The sequence below is a fragment of the Setaria viridis genome, chromosome 4, assembly GCF_005286985.2.
Source record: "Setaria viridis chromosome 4, Setaria_viridis_v4.0, whole genome shotgun sequence".
In the NCBI taxonomy this organism is placed as follows: domain Eukaryota; kingdom Viridiplantae; phylum Streptophyta; class Magnoliopsida; order Poales; family Poaceae; genus Setaria; species Setaria viridis.
Genome location: NC_048266.2, coordinates 15499903 through 15522201, shown reverse-complemented (window position 1 = coordinate 15522201; position 22299 = coordinate 15499903). Strand labels below are relative to the sequence as shown.

The 22299-nt window shown below is 39.0% G+C and overlaps 1 protein-coding gene and 1 pseudogene across 2 annotated transcripts; one reads left to right on the top strand and one right to left on the bottom strand.

The window, feature by feature from the left end:
• The first annotated feature begins 530 nt into the window (after window positions 1-530).
• Window positions 531-3891, top strand: LOC117853482 (4-hydroxybenzoate polyprenyltransferase, mitochondrial-like; annotated as a pseudogene).
• Window positions 3892-15863: 11972 nt separating this feature from the next.
• LOC117853042 (E3 ubiquitin-protein ligase makorin) lies at window positions 15864-22050 on the bottom strand. Of its 2 annotated transcripts, XR_011898026.1 has the most exons (8): window positions 21810-22050; window positions 19452-19539; window positions 18542-19353; window positions 18215-18284; window positions 17155-17243; window positions 17009-17069; window positions 16539-16666; window positions 15864-16410 (listed from the first exon to the last, which is right to left on the bottom strand). XR_011898026.1 is itself a non-coding variant. In XM_034735395.1 (7 exons), exons 1-6 carry the CDS (start codon window positions 21821-21823, stop codon window positions 17036-17038), a joined length of 1107 nt encoding a protein of 368 aa, XP_034591286.1. In that variant the 5' UTR covers window positions 21824-22050; the 3' UTR covers window positions 15864-16410; window positions 17009-17035. The 2 variants fall into 2 exon arrangements, 1 of the variants encoding a protein (XP_034591286.1); XM_034735395.1 differs by lacking the exon at window positions 16539-16666.
• Window positions 22051-22299: the final 249 nt, after the last annotated feature.

Genomic DNA, 22299 nt, shown 5'->3' with positions numbered 1-22299 from the left:
AAAGTTATCAGTCTTAATAGAACCACATATGAACATATATGTATGGATAGGAGGGTCTTATCTTTCTTTTATGGATCCAAGATTTTCTTAGGTGAACTGTTCTCCATATGTACTTAAATGTAAGTGCATATATGAAACTAAAGAACACGTGAATCTGAATATGGTCATTAAAGTTGTCACTACTACAGGGAGTCTCATCACAGCTGGCCCAAAACCCCCCATCACCGTCGGTTAGGGGGGTTTGTCGGATAAAGATCGGTGGTCAATGCAAAATTAGCACATGTAGAACCGGTTCAAATGAAATCAAATCTGACCGATGATTATCTAAATCAGTTCTTGAGGAAAATTTCGGAGATGAGATTCACACGTGAATAAAAAAAAACCACCAACTGTAGCAGCTAGCATTGGCGTTTGGAGGGGCTCACTGAAACGATACATACCTGCCTTGAGGGCAGATATAGCACTGGCGTTTGTAGGGGCTCGGAGATGGCGGCAGGGGCGTAGCCGCGTAGGACATAGGTGGGCAGGTGATGGAACAACCTCTCCTTCGCTTAGTGACCAAGATAAAAGATAAGGCAGCCGCATGGGTGGCGGTAGGTGCTAAGCACCTAGAGCGGTTTCTTGATACCACGTGGTGTAATTGAGTTTACATATGGGCACCTTTTTTCTTTTCCGGGTGCTAGCCGAGTTCCGAGTGTTTTGACCTGTCATTGTTTCTGCCCGTCGGGCATTCCTCTTTATTAATATAGCAGCAGCTCTCCTGCTGACTCGTTTCAAAAAAAAATATCAATACGTTGTTTAGCCTATTTTACGAGGTGGCCTTCCGTCCTAATCATGAAATGTATGTATAAGTATGATACAAATTACACAAACTACTCTCAACCTTTGAGTGTACGTACTAGTGTGTATTTTTGTTCTGCTATATCAACATAGCACAAGTGGACTTGTTACTAGGGTCGTCGCAAAGCTGCTTGCCACAGGCAGTGCCCCCACGATTTCATCGGCCTAGGGTTGAAGATCACCGCCTGGCTCTACGCACCTGCCTGCTATGCTCTACCCAAATATATATATATATATATATATATATATATATATATATATATATATATATATATATATATATTTCGAATCACAATATCTATAGACGCAGATATCCACATACACATATACATACTCACTCCATGAATACACGCCCGCAACCTTGCCGGAATAAGCACTTCCGAGAAACTGGGCCGGCAAATCTTAAGATTCCCCAAGTCATCACAAACACCTCATTGTCCATGGGTACATCACCTATCATTGAAAGAACAACGCCAATTAAATTTTGAAATAAATTCAGAAAAATATGAGTACATGTGATGAGTTGAGAACTCAAATCCTGGTGGACAGGTTCCACCGTATGTTGTCTTAGTGATGAAGAGAGGCTGCATCCTTATGCTTTATACAGGTCAATTGCAATAGCATCGAACAAAAGGGGAGTTCCCAGACATGAAAATGCTGGCACTCTTTGGACTTGGCTCGGTTTTCTTGAGGTGTGCTGCTTGCGCAGCGAATGATCTTCTCGATAGGGACATTGATAAGAAGGTGATTTTTCTTTCCTTTTCATTTCATTTTAGAGTGATGTTTTTAGTTGGTGTCACTTAAAAGTTTCCTTACTTTACCTACGAGTCAAAAGAGCCTAAAAGATTGTTTGCAACCATCAAACTGAAATAAGATTTAAGAGGTACTCTAGAAATTGTTATATTTGCATATATATACCTTCTGTCATATAAATCTAAGGTGTGCAAATAATGATCTTAGGTTAATTGTTGTTTTTGCCCCTGTCAAGTAACACCAACATTTAGATCAAGCTTATGCATGAAGTTAATTTAAGCCAAAAAAAAAGCTAATGCACAAAGTTATTGTTACTCAATGAATTTTCCTAGGAAGCTGCATGGCATCTAACGAGCATGTTTCTCTTGTAGGTTGAGCGGACAAAAAGCAGGCCTCTTGCATCACGTGCTCTAACCCCTGCTCAAGGATTTTACTTCCTTGTATTTCAGGTTCTACTGTGGCTCGGTTTTCTTCTTCAACTGAATAACCGTAGGTATGTTAGACATAACCTTCATTCCAAGAGTGTCACTGAACTGCATTTTTTTTTACTATGTTTGGGTGCCATTGGGACTATAAGGCTATACCTTAAAAAAGGACTAGCAGGATACCAATATGTAAGCTACATAAAAATTATGAATAGAATAAACTTCATAAAACTACATATCGATTTCATGTGTTAATGTATCATAAAACTACATATCTGAAATTTATATCCTAAATCTACAAGTTTAGTGTACAAGTGATATGATCTCAAAATTGCATTCATCCAACTAATTTTTGTAGTTTTGTAATTCATGGACAAACTAAAATATATTTTGTCATAACTGAAAACCGTAAATATTTAGTGTTTCTGTATGAAGAAGGAAAAAAGTATATAAGGAAAGAAATAAAAGAGAGAAAAAACTGAACACTAAAATAGAATATACACAGTAGTAGATGATACATTAAGCATGATGGATGAGGCGAAACAACAAACGGTATGCTTAGTACTATGGGAGAATGTAGTGAAAGAAGGAGGTGAAGTAGGAAAAACACTATGGATACAACAGGTGGCTAGTTACCGACCTTTTAAATGAAACTGGACGTATGACAAAATAATTTGCAAAAGTTGACCATAACATAACAAAATATCAAATTTGACTAAAAATTATCCAGATTCGAACATTACGAACTGGCAGGAATCCCTACATGGAGTTGCATGATTCACAGTACGAAAATCCATTTGGTGGACAGGGTGGAACACTGAAAAGAATATTTACAGTCCAGATGTGTGTTAATCTATATTTTAGTTGCTACATCATTTCCCTTAATAATCTCTCTATGGTGGTTGTATCATATATTTATTATTTTTAATAATATACGTATACTAATATATTCACCTGTAATTATTTGCTGTGTTCTTGTTATAGCATTATTATGGGAGCTTCTTGGCTTATTCTGGCTTTCTCTTATCCCCTGATGAAGAGGCTCACAAACTGGGTACGCATGGAACACAATGAGGGTTGAATTAAATGCATTATTGTTTATGCAGAGTTCACATACTTGCCCATTAATCCACTTATAACAGCCTCAAGCCTATCTTGGCTTCACCGTCAGCTACGGCGTTCTCCTAGGATCATCTGCTGTTAAAGAAAGCTTCGATCATGCTGTCCTCCTTCCAATGTATTTTGCTGTCGTATGTTGGGCACTGGTATATGACACAATATACGCGCATCAGGTATTTATTGATCGTTCTATTTTTATATTTGTAGTTTTCCCATTGGAAACCGTCTTGTTAGGTTCTTTTACAATGTACATGCATGCATTTCAGGACCAAAAGGATGACTTCAAAGCAGGAGTTAAGAGCACAGCCATAACGTTTGGAGACAATACCAAGTACTGGCTCAGTGGTTTTGGAGCTGCATGCATTAGCAGCTTAGTATTAACTGGCTACAATGCTCACCTTGGTTGGTGCTAAGCATCACAATTGCTATATCATATTTAGTAAAATCCTTATAATTTCACATTAGATTATTGAATACTTACCTTAATCATGTGGAACAGCATCGCCCTACTATCCTTTTCTGGCAGCTGCAGCTGGACATTTAGCATGGCAGGTTTCAACTGTCGACTTATCTGACGAATCAGATTGCAACAGGAAGTATATGTCCTTACACTGAATCTTGTTTAGTTATATTCAGATTGCAGCGGGGTGCTTAAACCTTATTCTCTGAATTCCTACTTTGTAGGTTCATGTCGAATAAGTGGTTTGGGGCATTTGTATTTGGTTGAATTTTATGTGGGATTCTTACATCATGATAAATGAGGCATGTCTCTGCAATCTAATAGTACCTCTGTTGAAACTAAAAACAAGCTTGTAGTTATATTTTGAAGCATACATACAAACTTCACTCATAGTAAATGCATTATTCTGAGAAAGAACTCTTTTCTTCTAACCTGTGTTTTGATCCTCTGTTTTTCCAGATCTAAACTGCTCATTGAACGTGGAAGGTAGAGAGATCAGCTTGCAAACGAATATACTTGGACCCACAACCTAGAAATGTTGAAAACCTTTATTGCAGAGAATGCCAAAAACCATAAATATATTTGAAACGTTCAGTTGAAATACAGCACAGTGATAGTCAGCTTTGTATATTGTACTGTGTGATTTTGTGTATTCCAGTAAGAACAATCAATATTTTGCATTTTTTGTACAACAGTCAAACATAAATTTAGAAGTTCCACGGAAGTCATCATATGCATTTTATGTTACGTTGTGCTTGTAATAAACCAAATTCAATTTGAAATCGAGGTGTACAATTCAAATTAATTAAACAGTAACCTTGAATTAATGATTTGTCAACCTGCCTGCGTATTTAGTGGTCATCAAACTGATCAGAAACTACTGCCAGTTTACCCAAATTGGAGTTGCACAAATCTCATAAAACTGCTGAGCCAAAGTGAAGTTCACTCAGCCTTTGATGACTTCTTGCTTTGTGTTAGAGAGATGCAACAAGGTGGAGCCAACCGCACCTAGCCTCTATTTGAAAATTATCAGTCTTAACAGAACCACATATGAACATATATGTATGGATAGGAGGGTCTTAATTTTCTTTTAAGGATCCAAATTTTTCTTAGGTAAATTGTTGTCCATATGTACTTTAAATGTAAATCCATATATGAAACTAAAGAACATGTGAATCTGAATATTGGTCGTTGAAGTTGTAACAGTCACCCGAGCAACTAAGTCCTTGGGTTCAAGCAAGGAACATGAGAGAGCATTGCATGATTAATGCTATATATACAGAAAGTTCTACAAAAACTCTAATTACATGCTGTTGTTGCCCACATGCCACATCTACATGTAAGTGGAGTTTCTTAAGAATTTATTTGCAGGTGTAGCATTACTCACAATGCATTGTATGTGCTAACAAAGGGATCTAGTAGGTTAGGGTGAGAAACGCTAACGAAAATGTAAAACGTGTGTATTCAACGAGAATGTATGGGACCTGTTGATACAAAGTTGTAAGACAAATATGCAGCTACATCCAACTGCATGAAGAATGTTGGGGCTGTGAAGTGCGTCCATAAAAGATGTCTTCAAAGAAAAGTGTTCACAATTAACTTGAACACATTGTGGAATTTGATGGAAGAAGGAAATGTTTAGAACTTAGAAGCTTCATAACATGTCTTATTGAGGAAGAATATTTTAATAATGTATTTTCTAAGGATTTTCATCACCCAACAGATAATGTTTGCCTTTCTAACTTCTCATCTGTTTGACATGTAGGGATGCAAAGATATCTGAATGGATAACAGGATATGCACCAATATCACATAAAATAATTAACTGTTCATAAAAAAAACCTTGGCCAATTCATAAAAAACAAAATCACAATTTTGTAGAAATTAATCTTTAACACCAAAGAGTTTCTCAAAAGCACAAAGCTTCATATTAATTAGTTGCTCAACACTGTGTTTGGTGAAGAGAGTGGTATCATTTGCAAATTGTATATATAATTGACAATGCATCATCTAATGAGGCACTATCAGTGAAATTTATGCACAGTTGTTTTTCAAATGTTATAATGTTGAGAAAATTAGTTATAATATTGAACATGATTGGTGATAACGAGTTGCCTTGTATTAGACCTCTTATGAGTAGGTTTGGAGGTAACGAGTAGTATCATTGGCCTTGATTCCAACCTTCCCACATATGTTACAAAACTGACCTACACCATTTCTCAGAGAAACCATTCATCCTCAGGTTTATTGTAAAAATAACCATTTAATTTGACATTGTCATATATTTTCAAAACCAAATTTCAAAATAACCCCATCAAGTTTCTTCATATCCAGTTCATATATGGTCTCGTGAGTGGTTCTTCCATTGTATTTTAATCTAACTTAAATGCTAATTATATTGGTTACAACTTTTGTGAATATCAAGCTAACGTTCAATTTATTTTTTAGTCATTGTGCATGTATCTTTGGCAGGAGAGTGATTATCCAAAGTTAAAAGGCTATGCCACATTAATTGTTGAGCTTCATTGTGGATCTTGAAATGCAATCATTAAATCTATCTTAAAAACATATTTGAATACTTGACAGATTTTATGCCGAAAACCATCAAGATCTAGGGCTTTATTATCTCTCAATAACTAGGACATGTCATCCCTCAAGGGTTCTTCATATAAACAACTTATCAATAATAATGCCTAGAACCATGGCTTCATTTTAGACCCATACACCTGTGATTCATGGTTGGACTTCCCCGTAGGCTGTGTGAAGTCTCGACGTGCAATAAAATCTCCATGATGGTGAAGAAACTTCTACAAAACTGGCGCGAGACTGATCCCATGTCATTTATAATGTTATTCCCATGTGAATCACATTAAGAAATATTTGAGTTCTAGGGACTATAAGAAGTCAATTGTATACATATAGTTGCGTACAGTGCACATGGTGATAATTTCTTCTTCTTTACATTGGGGTTTGCACCAGAGAGAGTAAGAGTACCCCCTTTTTCTACCGGTGACTACCGAGTCCCAGCATACACAGCCTCCCACTAAGGTTTGCACCTGAGAGAGCGATAGCTATCATGGATTCTTGCATATGTGCATTTGGCATGTGATCCCAAATCTTTGAAATTTTCTTTAAAGCACATATTACGTGGGAGCTCATGATATGCATATTAAAGGGAAGCTCATGATATATCTAAGAAATTCAAAAGCTATTTATTAATTTATTTGTAAACATTAAGAAATATTCTTATAATATTATTCCCATCTGAATCACATTAAGAAATAGATTAATTTGTTTGCTAAATAGATTCACATTAATATTATTCACATGGGAATAACATTATAAATGACAAGGAATAACTTGTTTGCTAAAAGCTTTGAGTAGGAATTTATTCTTATGACTATATTGTGACTTCATAAAATTTTTTATTAAATCAGTAGATTGTGTTGATATATGCATGAGTTGGCCTTTAAACAATATGGAGGCTTGTTGGCAAAATGGGATGCAAAAATTGATCGAAATGACTTATGTAAAAGAAATGGCAAGCTAGTATGCAGAGCAACAAACATGGTTTTATGTGCTAGCTTTGATCTCTAAGTCAAAGGTTTTGACTTGTAGAAGTTAAAATGAAGATGAAAGGACAAGATAGTATCAACGATCAAGAAGACAAGGTTGTATGTGGTATCTTTGGACTCATTAACTGAAAGCTTGTGAACAAGTTAATGGATTATTCAAATGTGAATCAAAGATCAAGTATTTAATTTGAAGACATGGATTTCAAGTGGGTATTCATTGTTGATGTAAAAGAAAATATAAACTTAAAATTGGCAAGATCGGGTGAAGAAGTCAAGCAAGGGATTGGCACCAAGGTACAAAGCGAAGATAGGACAAGTGATTGCTTGGTCCATGGAATCTTTACTAGGGTGAAGGGGTTAGTACTTGGCGTATTTCAAGGTATCAAATCAAGTCTTCAAGGATGAAGCAATGCAATTAATCAAGTATTTGTTGGATCATATGATGGACCGACTTATGGATAAGAGAATATAACTTTGATCATATATAATGGAAAATCCTAAGTCACTAGCTTAAGATAGATTTTCTTGGCTATTATGCAATGTTAAAACCTCTCAAGTTGACAATTATCAAGTATGTCATGGATGAAGACAAACAAGCTCAAGTGGATGAAATGATGCTCATATTTAAATCTTGAGTATATGTATACCATACTATCAAGAGGGACGCAACGTTAAAGAATGACAACACCAAAAGTGTTCAAAGTTGTCCTATATGAGATAGCCTTGAGTAAAAACCCAAAAGTGCGCTAAACCTACCTAATTTGGTTTAATCGGTTTAGGAAACTGATGAGGACATCATAGCCACGCACGTAACCCAGGTGCCTTGATGAGGACATCACCTGCTCGGATACAACCACATTTGACAAATTTTGATTCAAAGGTGAAATAATTCTTTATGAAGATTATATTTGATACATTTGATACATTTGATGAATCGATGCAGCACCATGATGTGTGATCATTGTCATTTTCAGAAACACATACATGGATCAAAAAAGTGTTAAACATACATGAAAGGCATGGAGGACCAAAGAATTTGATTGGGGGCCAAGAATTACCAATGTCCTTCACCAGGCCATCACGTCACTTTTGGCCCAAGGAAAGAAAGAGATCAAATCCAACATGTTTTGGGGCTGAATTCGGACTGCAGCACTGTGCCAACTTGCGACGACTGCCACAACCTCATCCGGACTCCTTTTTGGATGTTCAATTACTCTTTGGAATCCTTATGAAGTCTATTTTCATATGAATTTCGATTGATGTCCATATCTTTCCTGAGGCGGATGTAATGATCAAATTACTACCAAGAGATTTTTCTGTCAAAGGTGCTAGATCACCTTATTTTGGCCCGATGGGCCTTGTATCAAGTCGGGTCCAATAAGGACATGTCCTAGGGTTGGAGCACGACACTAGGACCCCCCCGGTCATCCTCCTAGGTATTAATAAGGATTAGAGCCACCACAAACAGCTTGGTTTTTGTTTTGTTAAAAGTTTAGCCATTGCTACTTCCTTGTAGAAGCGTGTGTCGACTAGACCATCCATTCTATTCGATTCAGAACCCCAACTTGGTGATTTCAGATTGGTTTTCATCTCCATATTTGCAATTGAGTTACTTGTTCTTGCTTGTTACTCGATTGCTTGCAGGAATTACCCTAGTGGTTTGGTTGATCGTGCACCACAAGATTGTGAAGACCATTGGAGGTGGTGTATCGATTGCTAAGGCGCAACATCCTTGGATGGTTGTAGTCGGGCCGTGAACGTCGTCTCTATCCCCAAATTGAGTTATCCACCTTCTCTCATCGAAAGTTTGGGAATCAACCTAGTAGGTTCCTATCAGTTGGTAATGAGAGCAAGGTTCAGTGGTGAAAGACTTTCAGTTTTTTGCTGTTTTAATTTTCCTATAGTCTAGAAAAGCCAAAAAAAATTACTAGATTAGTTTCCCTTATTCCTAAAGACCCTTTGAGCCTTTTACTAGTACTGCTTAGTTAGAGCTTTTTGAGTTTTTGGTTGCATCGGTTGTGTCGAGTTGCTGGTCTTAGTGTCTATTCCTTTAGAGTTTTGAGTTCTATCACGTTTTGGTCACCACGAGATCCACCATCACAATATACATCTTTGCTGCATTTTTGCCACCACAGATCCATATGATGTCCGATTTTAGAGTTTAAATACAATCTATAAAGATGAAGTTGTCTTGTTTCTAGCGGATCTAACCTTGCAGAAAAATTCATTTGGAGCGCTCCACAATATTCCAAGAGATTTTCGCATCTACTGTATTAACAAGAGTTGTTAAATCTGAATTCGATGGGGCTATGTGCAATAGCCTTATTGTTTGGGTTGTCATAGTACAAAACAAAAGATTTAGGCTCCTACAAAAAAAACAAAAAGAAAGAAGAAGAAAAAAAGACAAGAGAAGGAGAAGAAAGAAGGGGCTGAATCTGTGAATCTGTTGTTTTTCTTTGTGCTGTGCTAGTTGCTCTTTTTTATGACTACCTTTGTGCCTAGGCTCACATCTCTAGCATGGTTTATCCTAGGGCCAGCACAATACCACCGTTGAACAGATTACTTAGCTTGCTTTTGTGATTAACGTGGTGCTAGTATTTTCCCTTGCTTAAACCCACCTACAGCTCCACATATTCGTATTTGGAAGTATCTGTATATTACGATGTATATATCCTTTCCTTGTACACTTGATGTATTCCTTGTACTCCAAGCCATATTGGCCATATATATAGTGGTCAACCCCCTCATTTGGGTGTATGGTGTTTCCCATCTACTTCTCTACAATTCGACTACAGCTTGATAGATTTTTGTTGCTACGGCACTGATACACTTCACTCCACGATTGTAGACTTGTTGGTTACCGCCACCTCTTGTTTGGCTTGGTAAGAACTTGTAAGGGCTTGTTTTAAACAAGTTGAGTTTGAGAGAATTACAACCGACACATCCTAGTAGTTGATAGGGGGATACATATTATTTTTGTGTTTCTTATTTTCTACTAATCATGGCAGGTTATACGGAAATTTTTGAGCTGTTGAGACTAGACCCTCATATTCAAAATGTCATTCAACACTTGTTGTTATATGATAGTAAGTTTAATCCTAAATATTACATTGATTGGACGCTAAAAGTAGATAATGAATTTGATGAGCATGACCTATTCGAGAAACAAAAGATTTATATTGCCTCTAATGTTTTAACTGAATATGCTTTGCTAGAATGATAACACATTTGTAGACACAACAAAGTTCCAGAATCTTGGGAAGGCTTCAAAATTTTTTTTTAGAGATGCATTCATTCCTGCATATTATGCTAATTATTTGCTTGTAAAATTAGACAACTTGAAGCAAGGTAGTAGGACTGTGAAAGAATACTTCCACGATTTTAAAATTGTATCATGTATGGTGAATTACATGAATACATGGAAGATGTTATGAGTAGGTTCATGAGAAGGCTCAATTCTGAAATTTGAACCTTGTTAATTAGAAATTCTTATAGCCATATTGGTCAATTGTTTTATCTTGCTCTTAATGTTGGAAAGGAGATTATTTTATCTATGAATACCTGCAACAATGATGTGACCCATTATATCCAAAATTTGTACACTCTGCATGCTTATGAAGAGCAACAAATAGGGGAACCCATTGCTAATTTTCCTTTATCACAAAATGAATTACTTGTTGTTCCTTGTGATAAAGAGAATTTGTATGCTGATGATTCTTTTACTCCTATGTCACAAGTAGCGAATAAGTGCAATACTTTTGGTCTAGAACCATGCAAATGTACTGAAGATAAGCTTTTTCATCAATTTGTTGTCCTCTTTAAATACTCTGGGTTACATTGAATTTGATATTCTGTGTAATCTAAATTGTCTACAAGAGAAACTTAAATTTGATTCTAGCTTGCCAAGTTTTAATTATTGTTCGCTTCATGCAATTGACAAATATGAAAGCAAAGGAGAATATTTGGTGCATAAAGTTTATATTTGCTCTAATCTAAAATATCCTTTTGGGTTACAATACCATGATAAAATAGGGAGCTGCACTAACACTAATAATGTCTTGCAAAGTTTTCCTAGCTTTTCCCATATGCAACAAGGTGAGCCTGAAGAAGGGAAGTATTTCTGGTTGTGGCAATGCAGCATAGCCATCGCTCCATGTTCCATCATCAACGCAAGTACCTTTGAATGCCATTGGAGCAAGTCGAGGACGACTTGCAGCCAAGAAAGGTAGAATGATGAGGACATCACCTGCTCGGATACAACCATATTGGTAGATTTTGATTCAAAGGTGAAACAATTCTTTATCAAGATTGTAATTGATACATTTGATGAATTGATGCTTCACCATGATGTGTGCTCATTGTCATTTTCAGAAATATATATGTGGATCAAAAAGAGTGTTAAATATACATGGAAGGCATGTAGGACCAAAGAAGTTGATTGGAGGCTAAGTCCAAGTATTCCCAATCGTCCTCCACCAGGCCACCACATCACTTTTGGCTCAAGGAAAGAAAGAAATCAAATCCAACATGTTTTGGGGCTGGATTCAAACTGTAGCACTTTGCCAACTTGCGACGGCCGCCACAAACTCATCCGGACTCTGTTTTGGGTGTTCAAGTACTCTTTGGAATCCTTATGAAGTCTATTTTCATATGGATCTAGACTCATATCTATATCTTTCCTGAGACGGCTGCAATGATCAAATTACTACTGACAGGTTTTTCTATCAATGGTGTTGCGTCGCCTTATTTTGGCTCGATGGGCCTTGTATCAAGTCGGGTCCAATAAGGAGTGTCCTAGGGTTGGAGCATGACACAAGGACCCCCCAGTCATCCTCCTAGGTATTAATAAGAATTAGAGCCACCACAAACAGATTGATTTTTGTTTTCTTAAAAGTTTAGCCATTGCTACTTCCTTATAGAAGCGTGTGTCGACTAAACATCCATTCTACTCGATTTAGAACCCCAACTTGGTTATTTCAGATTGGTTTTCAGTTCTATATTTGCAATTGAGTTTCTTGTTCTTTCTTGTTACTCGATTGCTTGCAGGAATTACCCTAGTGGTTTGGTTGATCGTGCACCACAAGATTGCGACGACCATTGGAGGTGGTGTATCATTTGCTAAGGCGCAGCATCCTTGGATGGTTGTAGTCGGGCCATGAATGTCGTCTCCATCCCCAAATTGAGTTATCCACCTTCTCTCATCGAAAGATCAAGAACAAACCCTAGCGGGTTCATATCATGCATCGGTTACATTGATTATGCCTGCAGCAACGTTATGTCACCAATTACATCTCAAGAAATAAGTGCAATATTGGTTACACAAAAAAAAGTATCGGATATGCACACCCAAGATTGTGAAGGGCCAGTTACGCCTAGTCGTGCTAAGAAATTCTAACAAGAGATGCATGCTTTCCTCTCTAGCTTACATTTCAACATTGATGAGAATCGTATACTACCTAAGTTGTGTACGTTGATGGTTGTTAAGTACCAAAAATGACCATCAACTATGCTAGAAAATAAAGGAGAACTAGCATTTCTTAACATGCATATTTATTTTAAATAATGTAGTTCCACTTGTACTTGGAGATTATTTGATTGCGGGTAAGTTATACACAAAAGGAGGAGAAAACACACCATAGGTGGCAAAGAAACACAACTCCAACCAATCAGAGGAAAGCACATGGATTGAGGGACCCACAACTAGGGCCAAGCTGCCTCAACTTCATGGGGAACACCAGGCACCACCTTAGGGACCCACCTAGCAGCCATCCTTCCAAAGGCAGTTACGAGGGCGGGCACAGGGGGTCAGCCAAACCGCCACGGGCTCAGCATGTCTCTAGCCACCATGTGTCACCCTCAACCACCTTCCAGATGTTGGTGGTGACTAATTCCCTATAGATGTCGCCTCAGAACCGCCTCCTAGCACCTATAAATAGAGGGGTGTGACCTCCATTCCAACACACACCATAAAGAATCACTCTCTCCCTCATTTAGTTTCTAAGCTAGTAGAGTTAGCTAGAGTAGCTCTACTTTGATTCCCAAGTCCTCTTGGAAGCTAAGGGTATGGCTTTTGTATCTCCTAACTTATTTGACTTTATGCTTATCAATGAAATTATTTTTCTTATATAGTGTTATGCTTGGCTCTTATACTGTGTTTATAGTCATAGGTCCTTACCATAGTTTGTATTCATTTCGTATGCAAAAGCATGTTTAGTCTAGTCGATCTATGCCACAACATCGGTTCTAATGATCTTTATGGTTGCTCCAACCTTAACTCATCCATCCGAAGGGTGGGAGTCCATGGGGGGCTGGTTTGTAGTATTCTTTGAATGTAAGCACGGGGTTAAATGGGTATCTTTGGATGCGTGTGTGCCCCATGGAATGCAGAGGAAGGCAGCAGGTGGTGACAACCCATGTTCATCCTTCATAATCCTCCACGTGTAAGAGTTCTTAAATTTCCATAACTGCTGGCAGACCAGTAGGGGACGGCCCCTCGGTAGTGCCTGGGTGCTTAGAACTAAGTACTAGATGTGTATCTTGTATATGTATGTGTATGATCTGTGTAGTATATAGGAAGTACATATGAACCTAGAGTTTCCTCATGTGTCTTTCTCCCTAGTCTTATTTATTTGAGTTTGATTCTCTTGTGTGTCACACTACCTCCATATTATCTCTTACCCCTGTTTGTACCTTGGTTGCTCAATTATGATACATTTATGAATATAATAACTCTTTTGACTATCGCCTTCCTCTAGGATAAAATAAATAACGATACCCAAATACCAACGGGTCAAATGCTACAAGGTATATCTGATTCAGTTTGCCTCACTTGTTCAGTTCTAGCATATATTTGTACTTCCACTTCATTCTACTTGGGTGTGCTTATTCTATGTTTAGGGACTCATTAAACCTGCTAGAAATCATGTGTAGAAGAATATCTTCAAGTTTGTTTGTCCTAGAACTTTGTAGAGAGGCTTGTGCACAAGTTGTTGAGCTTTCCTGTAGAAAACCAGCCTGACCAATTTTGAACTGGTAGTGGGTTCAAGTTTTTGTTAATCGTAGGATTCACTTATTCACAAACCACCCCGCCCCCCTCTAGGTGACACCTCGATTTTTTAGGGTTTCTTGTGGTGTGGCTTTGAGGCAGCTTCCGCTGGCGCTACACCATGCTTGGGTCAATGCAACTTGATCTTGGGGGCCTTGGTATATCCAACCTCAACATTTTAGGGTTGGTGTTGAGAATGCGGTGCTGCTGGTTAGTGCGAACAGATCACAAACAACTTGGGTTGGGTTCCACTTCAACATCAATTGCAAAGACCATCTTTGACACCTCAATATTGATTCAGGTGGGCAGCGTTAATGATTCCCCCCTTTTGGTTACATAACTGGATTGATAGTTTCTCTATTATTCACCGGTTGTTAACGAAAGGAGTATATAATATGATTCATGCATATTTTATCTAAAATAATAAAGTTCCATGAGTTTTGGTGGCTATTCGATGCAAGTAACAAATGGACCAAATCTGGGGAGAAATGGGATCGGCCCAGGTTCAACCGACACCCCAAGGTCCCGCCAAACCTAGCTGACCCTGTTCAAACCCAACTTCACACACACACACAAAGAAACACACATAAGTACCTTCTGGAGCATTGGCTCAAAGCCGGTTTGATCAAGGCACCCCGTGTCCCTTGGATCCATGGTCTCACTAAACAAGCACAAAGCTTTATCTCATCCCTTTTTATTAACCGTTGTGTTCTAGCCACACGTAGCTCCTCTCGTCAGGCCGTGAATTTGACCTAGACCAATATTTTAGGAGGTGGAAAGGTGTAGAATCTCCTTTTCCAATTGCCATGAATTGCCAAATAAGTTTAGCGGAATGTGTTTCTAATTCCATCCATTTAAACTCCATCCATTTCCGATGAGACAAACAGGCCGAGAAATCTAAATAATTGAGCTACACTCAGTTCTTGTGACTGTTCCGTTTGCTATGCTAGCTAATATATAACTTTAAATTAAAAACACCAGGCATTTGCCTAGTTGCGCACTTGCATGAGAAACCCACACGTTAAGGTCACCATCTTCAAAACATTGCCCCATTTTCATTAATCGACACCCTATTAAAAAGAACGGCAATGTTCCGGTACGTAATCGTCGATGCCTTATTTCTGCAATATGTTTTATTATAAGCATCTGGCACTCCTCGCGCTCGAACCTTGGGAAGATGGCACTAGCGGTTTAGAAGGTGGCCCTCCCGCTCGGGATCTGGTGAGGAAGGACGGGTAGGGAGGTGACGGGCGCTAGCTAGTACAAGATGCGGAGGCATCAGTCCAAGTGGTGGCGCATGCTGCCATGCCGTGGAGGGGAAAACGGCCACAAATGTAAAATAAGGGTCTCCTTAGTCACCCGTAGAAGGGGCTGGTAGGGTGAATTTGGATGCCTCTCTACTCTGGGTTTGAGTAGCTACCCTCTCAGTCCACCCAGGCACCGAGCATCTATCAACTTGATTATTGCAAAAGACCGTTGAAATAGAAATAAAAGCAAAATGTCTTGAAGAATGGCTTGCAAGTTTATGCATAGGGCGCCAACACCACAAATCAATTGCAGCGCATGAGCGCTGTTTAATTACGAACGGATGCTGCCGCAAATCAGAAACAGCATTTGAGCTCCAGAGATGTTGCTATTCTCAGGCATAAGCGGTCAACGGCTTGTCTACAGTTTACTGGAGTACTTTGCACAACCAGTGCAGTATAGTGATCATGTGTTCATTTGTTATTCTCATACATTTTAAGAAGTATGTCCAAATAACCTCAATTGACCTGTCGCAAGGCACTTCCAGCTGGGAAGTACGAGTCACCTTCGAGCCTGCTGCAGGACAACGACCATTCTGTGTTTCGTTTGCTCTTTTTCCCCCTTGTATAATAAGTATTACAACCAAATGACCTCAGTTGACTAGTTGGTGCAGGACATTTAACAAGATAAGAGCACCAAGGTAGAACGAAGTATTTTACAAACCTGCCCTGTTACTGGACGGCCAGGAAATGTTCTACTGAATCATTGGTAGCCCAGAAGACCAGCAATCAACACATGAGCCGCATACAGTGAATTTTATAAATTATTTTACTTCAACATTCCAGCACAATTCTTATGGGACTTTTTTCCCCATTGCCCTTAGGTCAACTGTGCTTCTTTCAAGAAGTCATCCAGGTGTCTAGCCGGACCAGGAGAACTTCAAAATTTCTGCATTAAAGTGAGTGTTCAAAACTTCAATATCAGGCACGTGGCTAACATAAAAGATTAAGAAAGTGAATTTATGCATGGCCTTGAAAAGATAAAGGAACAGCAAATCTTTAGTGCGCAAGGATTGCCTTTGTTCAACTGGCGACAAAGCAACCACCACTAAATGGAGAGAAAGCTGTGGTTTCCGAAGATGCCTCAAGTTAAACTGCTCTTCAAATATTGCAAATAATTGGTGGATAATGATATCCCAGAATGCCTGGTTCGCAAATGTTTCAGTTCACTTGGTCAAATAATGAAGAAAATGATTTTTGCAAGAATAAAACACTGAAATAAAAGAATGAAAAACCGAGACAAAAAGGAAAATAAGTGCAAGACGATTCATATATTGATGAATAGAGAAAAGAAAATGATTGCAGAAGTCCCCTTGTACACCTATATCCAATTCGAATTGTTCAATGGTGACACATAACTACTGCAAAATTTCTACATCAGAAGATAAAATGGCATTTCTAGGCATGTATTGCATAATGGATTATTTGTCTAGAACTAGAATATTAATGTGAACTGGGTACTAAACACAGATTTTGCATATTCTTACATTAGATATATATACAGCTGGTGGTCCCTAAAGATGCATCCGACTGAGGAAGTCCGACAACCTGGAAGACAAACATGAAGGTGAGAGAGGCTAAGATGAGGGCAAAAAATACAAGTGTGCATAGAAACTTGATAGAGAACATATACCTGATATTTTTTGCAATTACTGTACTTCCGTCATCAGCATCAAGATGCCGCAGTACAACCTCTTCCAAGCGTCCATCTCTGTAGGCATGCTGCAAAACATGGAGGCTACAAGAGTTAGTTCAACGTTGAATGAAAATGATGGGTTTTACTGAGCAGGTAACATCACAGTTTAACATAAATCAAGGTGAGTCACACAGGGAAATAATCATAAAAAACTCAAGTTCCCTGCACCTTAAAACAGCTGCCCAGAAAATCTATCAGGGAGCACAATACACGCTATTCACACCAAAAAGAATTAAGAATTGTCTCATACAAATGAATCTTTTATCTGCGAACTATTTAAGTTTCACCACTCCATGTATGAGAATTTTTTATATTGCCAGTAAACTTGGACCATTTTTAAGACTACAATTGTTGAGAACATGATGCATGAGTCATAACTCAAAATATCTCACAGAAATGATGATGATGAACAGATAACTTAAGCCAAAATTTGGCTCACTGTTGTCAGAATCCATCCAAGGGTCACTGATATAATATATTGAAAAAAAAAACCTTCAGTAAGCTGTAATGTAGATAACGCATTACATTTTGGACAAGCCAGTGTGATTTCAGCCACCCATATAAGTCAGAGGTGTATGAATTCATTTGATCCAATACCTTGTCTGCCCATCACTATTCTAGGGTGCTCAGGTAGCTTAATGAAGGAAATCAATAAAAAGGAGTAACCAAGGTTCCAGACACCCCAAGTCAGGTGCCTCCTACCAGGAAAAAAATGCAAAACCCAGCTGGTTTAAGGACTCGAGGATAATAGATCATACAATTACTTATATCACAATGTTAAAACTGTTCAGAAGATCATAGCAAACATGAAAGTTGGGCACCAGCTTTAGCTAGAGTTCTGTACATTACTAAGTTACTGCACATAGGTAGCAAGGAATCTTTCTGGTAGACTGGTACTGAGCTCTACAACTCTCTGGATAGCCACAAAGAAATTTGATTACATATCAGCTGCATTCAGTTCAAACATTCATAGCACGTAAAAGATACTATTCCTTACCCTGTAGAAACAACTTGTACCAAAGGGGCATGAGCCAGTCCCAAAATCGAAGTACTTGCAATCAATAGACCTGCAACATTATATTCTACATTAGATACTAAGAAATAAGTTAAGTAATAAGGTGAACTAGTATTCACATAAATTGCTTCTCACGAAACATATGTTGGACACTATCTTGTAGTATCTTACAGCTACAGCTCAATCAACTGAGTTAAGGTATGAATACTTGAAATATTTGACACATTTTTCTAGTTTTGATTAATATGACACAGATAAAATTAGGGGCATGCCACAAGAGTGACTAAAGATGGGGAACATAAATCTTACTTGAGCTTGGATTTGTAGCTTTCAGTGATTTCCTCTTTCTCTTCCTTCGAGAAGTACCAAAGAACACTTGGAATGACATAGTACGAAAGTTTGCGACATATTGGACAAGCCCTCAGTGCTGAGTTCACATCCATACCAGAGGCAGGAGAATTGCTACGCCAATTTCTAATGCATGCGATACAGAAAGGATGATCACATTCAGATAGCAGTCCAAACTTTCTTTCAGCAGCAGTAGGCTTTGATAGCACACGATCCAAACAGACACTGCATTCTATCTCTTGGCTGCGTTTCAGAGCTTCAAGGCGTTTGTGATTTTTCGCACATAACTTGATATGCTCCTCCCTCTCATCAGAACGATAAGGATGCAAGCACATCTTTCCACAGGTTGTGCAAAGATCTCCATGCATTTGAGGGCACCCTTCCCCATAAGGACAATTACCAGCAGCAGCAAACGAACAAATAGGCAGATCAGAAGGTTTCAATTTTGTCTGGTTTTGCAAAGTTTGGTTAGAGGACCAGTCAATTTCATCCTCTGAAACAACATGTTGAAAATCATTACTCCATGCAGGCTTACTGGTAGAATGTGCCAGCATATCCACAGATATCTGATTTCTTTGGTTGCTTGAATCTGTTTGGTGTCCTGTGTGAGGAAGATGACTGGAACTTAAAAGTTGACGAGATGTAGATGCAAGTCTTGCAGTACTTGACGATGGTGGTGGCGGCGGCACTGTAGGGTTACGAGAAACTTTGACATGGTCATATCTGCAACGGCTACCATATGAGCATGCACCTTTCTGGTAGAATGTGCAAACCTGAGTACGAAACTATCACAGTAAGAAACCCCAAAGGATATGAACTGTAGCTCCAGATATAAGACTAAAAATGCATGTAACAGCTGTCAATGCATTACGTTATTCGCTTGGTCTTTCCAGTCGTGGGAGAACTCACAGTACTCTCCTTTCAAGCAAGCTCCATGCATGAAGAACTTGCAAAGAACCCTGGAACAATGAGCAAAATATTGTTGGTTTCATCTATGACAGAAATAATTTCACTGATATCAGTGCAAAATACCGTTTACCAAGTAAACAAGATGAAAAATGCAAGTCTCTAAAGGATTCATACTTAGACAATTTAAGCAAACAATCTGAAGGAATTGTACAGATGTGTTTGGTTCACATCCTGGCTAGCCTTGCTAACTTTTTCTGTTAATGCATTTGAAATTTGGCTATTGTTTGGAATACTACAAAGTTTGGCACCTCCATTCCTTTCTTGCCAACACGTGTACATATTTGAGGGTGCAAAAAAATTTCGATCAAAATTATGTTACTTTTGCTAGTGGAGTAGAAATAATGTAAATTCAAAAACAAGATAATTGATAAATTACCTAGGACCTCAAAAAAAATACTACTTAACTCTTGTACCAAACCAGTAACAAACCGAACACCTTCATTCTCAGGATGCTTATAAAAATTTCTACACACCTCTCTCTGCCATAGCATCAGTACAGCTTCAGGAACTTAGCCTTAGGGTTCTGGAAATCAATGTCCACCAAGGTGGTTTGGATGCATGGACATATATTTGAGGGAATGATACATTCTCTTCTAAGATGGCCTATGCTGCGCTCAAGGGAAATTTCCCTGTCTCACCGTTTTTCAAATGGATGTGGAGACTGTGTTCAAGGCAAGCACAGATTCTTTTTTTGGCTGCTTCTTAGAGACCGTCTGAATACTCGCAACCTTTTGTGCCGTAAACATATGGTCCTGGATGATTGCTCCTCTGTCTTGTGCTCGATGGGATTGGAAGAGACCTTATTTCACATCTTCTTCACCTGTCCCTTCTGTGTGCAATGCTGGCGCTGGATTGGAATAACCTGGGACTTGTCACTACTTACATCTGATATGATCATCAATGCTCGATAGATGGAAGATGGTGTTCCAAGTCTGGATTGGGTCTAAAGTCTTTAGAGAAATCACTATTGTTGCCTGCTGGTGTACTTGGCTGCATAGAAATAGGATTGTTTTTGATGGGGGATCCCTCTCTTGATAGATGGAAGATGGTGTTCAAAGAAGAATTTGCTCTGATAATATATATATATATATATATATATATATATATATATATATATATATAATCCAGTAGGGGCCTCCCCTGCTGTTCAGTAAGAAAAACACCTTCATTCTCCCTGATTCCAGTCATGCCCCAGTTTTGGTCATGACGAATGCTGGCAAGGTGAAACATTCTATATTTACTTAGCGCCTCACATATTTATGATTATTTTCTATGGATAACAGCAATAAGCTCTCGCTATACCAGGACAACAGACTCGGTTTTGGGAGAATACTCTTACAAACTAGATACAGAGTATGAATGCATGGTAGAGGATTAAATTATCATCACAGTATGTTCTACTTATACAAACATAATACTGGTTCCAACAGAATTTCGTTTTAATGCTATTTCTCTTGCTAACCACTTTAAAAATATTCACAAAATGAGAAGTTCATTGTTTCATCAGATACATAAACAATTAAACACCCTTACTTTCCATTTGTTTTGTTTAGAATGCAGCCATGCTAACCAAATTTTCACTTATCATTGGGAGATCCACATAACTCGCCCCACATGTTGCTAGCCAAATAAACAACACATGTGCCATAATTAATCTAAAACAATCTATGGAACCACCCATAACGTCTCGGACCACCCATACCATATGTATTTAGTACAAAGAATAGGCAACAGGGCACAAATGAACACCAACACTCGATTCACAAACAAAAAATGATCGCAGAACATATGCAGACCACCTTGAGTCTTTCCCTATAAGGCAATTGTCAGCGCAGAAAGCCCAAACCAATCCACGCACAACCAAATGTCCATGACGATTCAACCTAGATCGAACTCCCATCTGATTCACAAAGCACAGGACTCTCCAACAGCTAAAATCTGGCATTGCAACAAGACTACATCACTCAGGTACCTACATATGAGCATACTACCATAGACAAGCAGTGGGTCAGCTTGAGCTGGCCTCCAACTCAATCCCAAATCCAAATTCCTAACTAGACAGTAGACACGAATTTTTCTCAGCTCCGACATCCAACCCTCCTACGTCCAGACGAAGCCCAATCCGCCTCAATCTAGCTCTCACCACCGCCCTCATTGAAACACCCGACGCGACTTCACGCACGCAAACATGGATCGAGCCTGGACCCGCGCGCAGCTGAGAAAGGGAATCGAATTCAACCAAAGCGAAAGAGCAAATTACCTATTCGTCGACATGGCGGGGCCGAGCCGGGCCGAGTCGATCGGATCAACCCGGGTCCGCGCGGCACAGCCCGCCGAGGAGAGCAACAGGGGAAGCACCTCGGGCTTCACCACCGATCGAATCCTTCACCGAGGGGTCGCCTAGGGCTAGGACTTGCTTGAAACCGGTGGCGCCTTCCTCCGCTCCCTCCCTCGCCCTCGTGCCTCGTCGCGTCGCCTGTTGTGGGGGGGCGTTGGCTTTGCCGGTATCGTATTCGGGGAATGATTCCGGGAAACAGGAGGACAGGAAATGACTGGTTTGCCCCTAACGTGGAATCTAGAGGAGGATAGGAGGAATGGGCACGAGAGTAATTTGGATGAGCGGTTTTGGGAAACGGGTCGACCTGCGTAGACTGTTTGACCAAGTTTAGCTAGGCTTTTTGCTATGCTTCACGCGTATATTATGTAGGTGCTTTTAAATAGGACGAGTAACTTGGACGATTAGTTTGGAA

Bases quoted from the DNA above. Each gene is read 5' to 3' on its own strand.
- LOC117853042 (XM_034735395.1), bottom strand. The intron at 18,285-18,541 runs GTAAGATTTATG...ATAATGTTGCAG, and splicing joins AGCTACAAATCCAAGCTCAA to GTCTATTGATTGCAAGTACT. The intron at 17,070-17,154 runs GTATATGTTCTC...TTTGTCTTCCAG, and splicing joins GTAATTGCAAAAAATATCAG to GTTGTCGGACTTCCTCAGTC.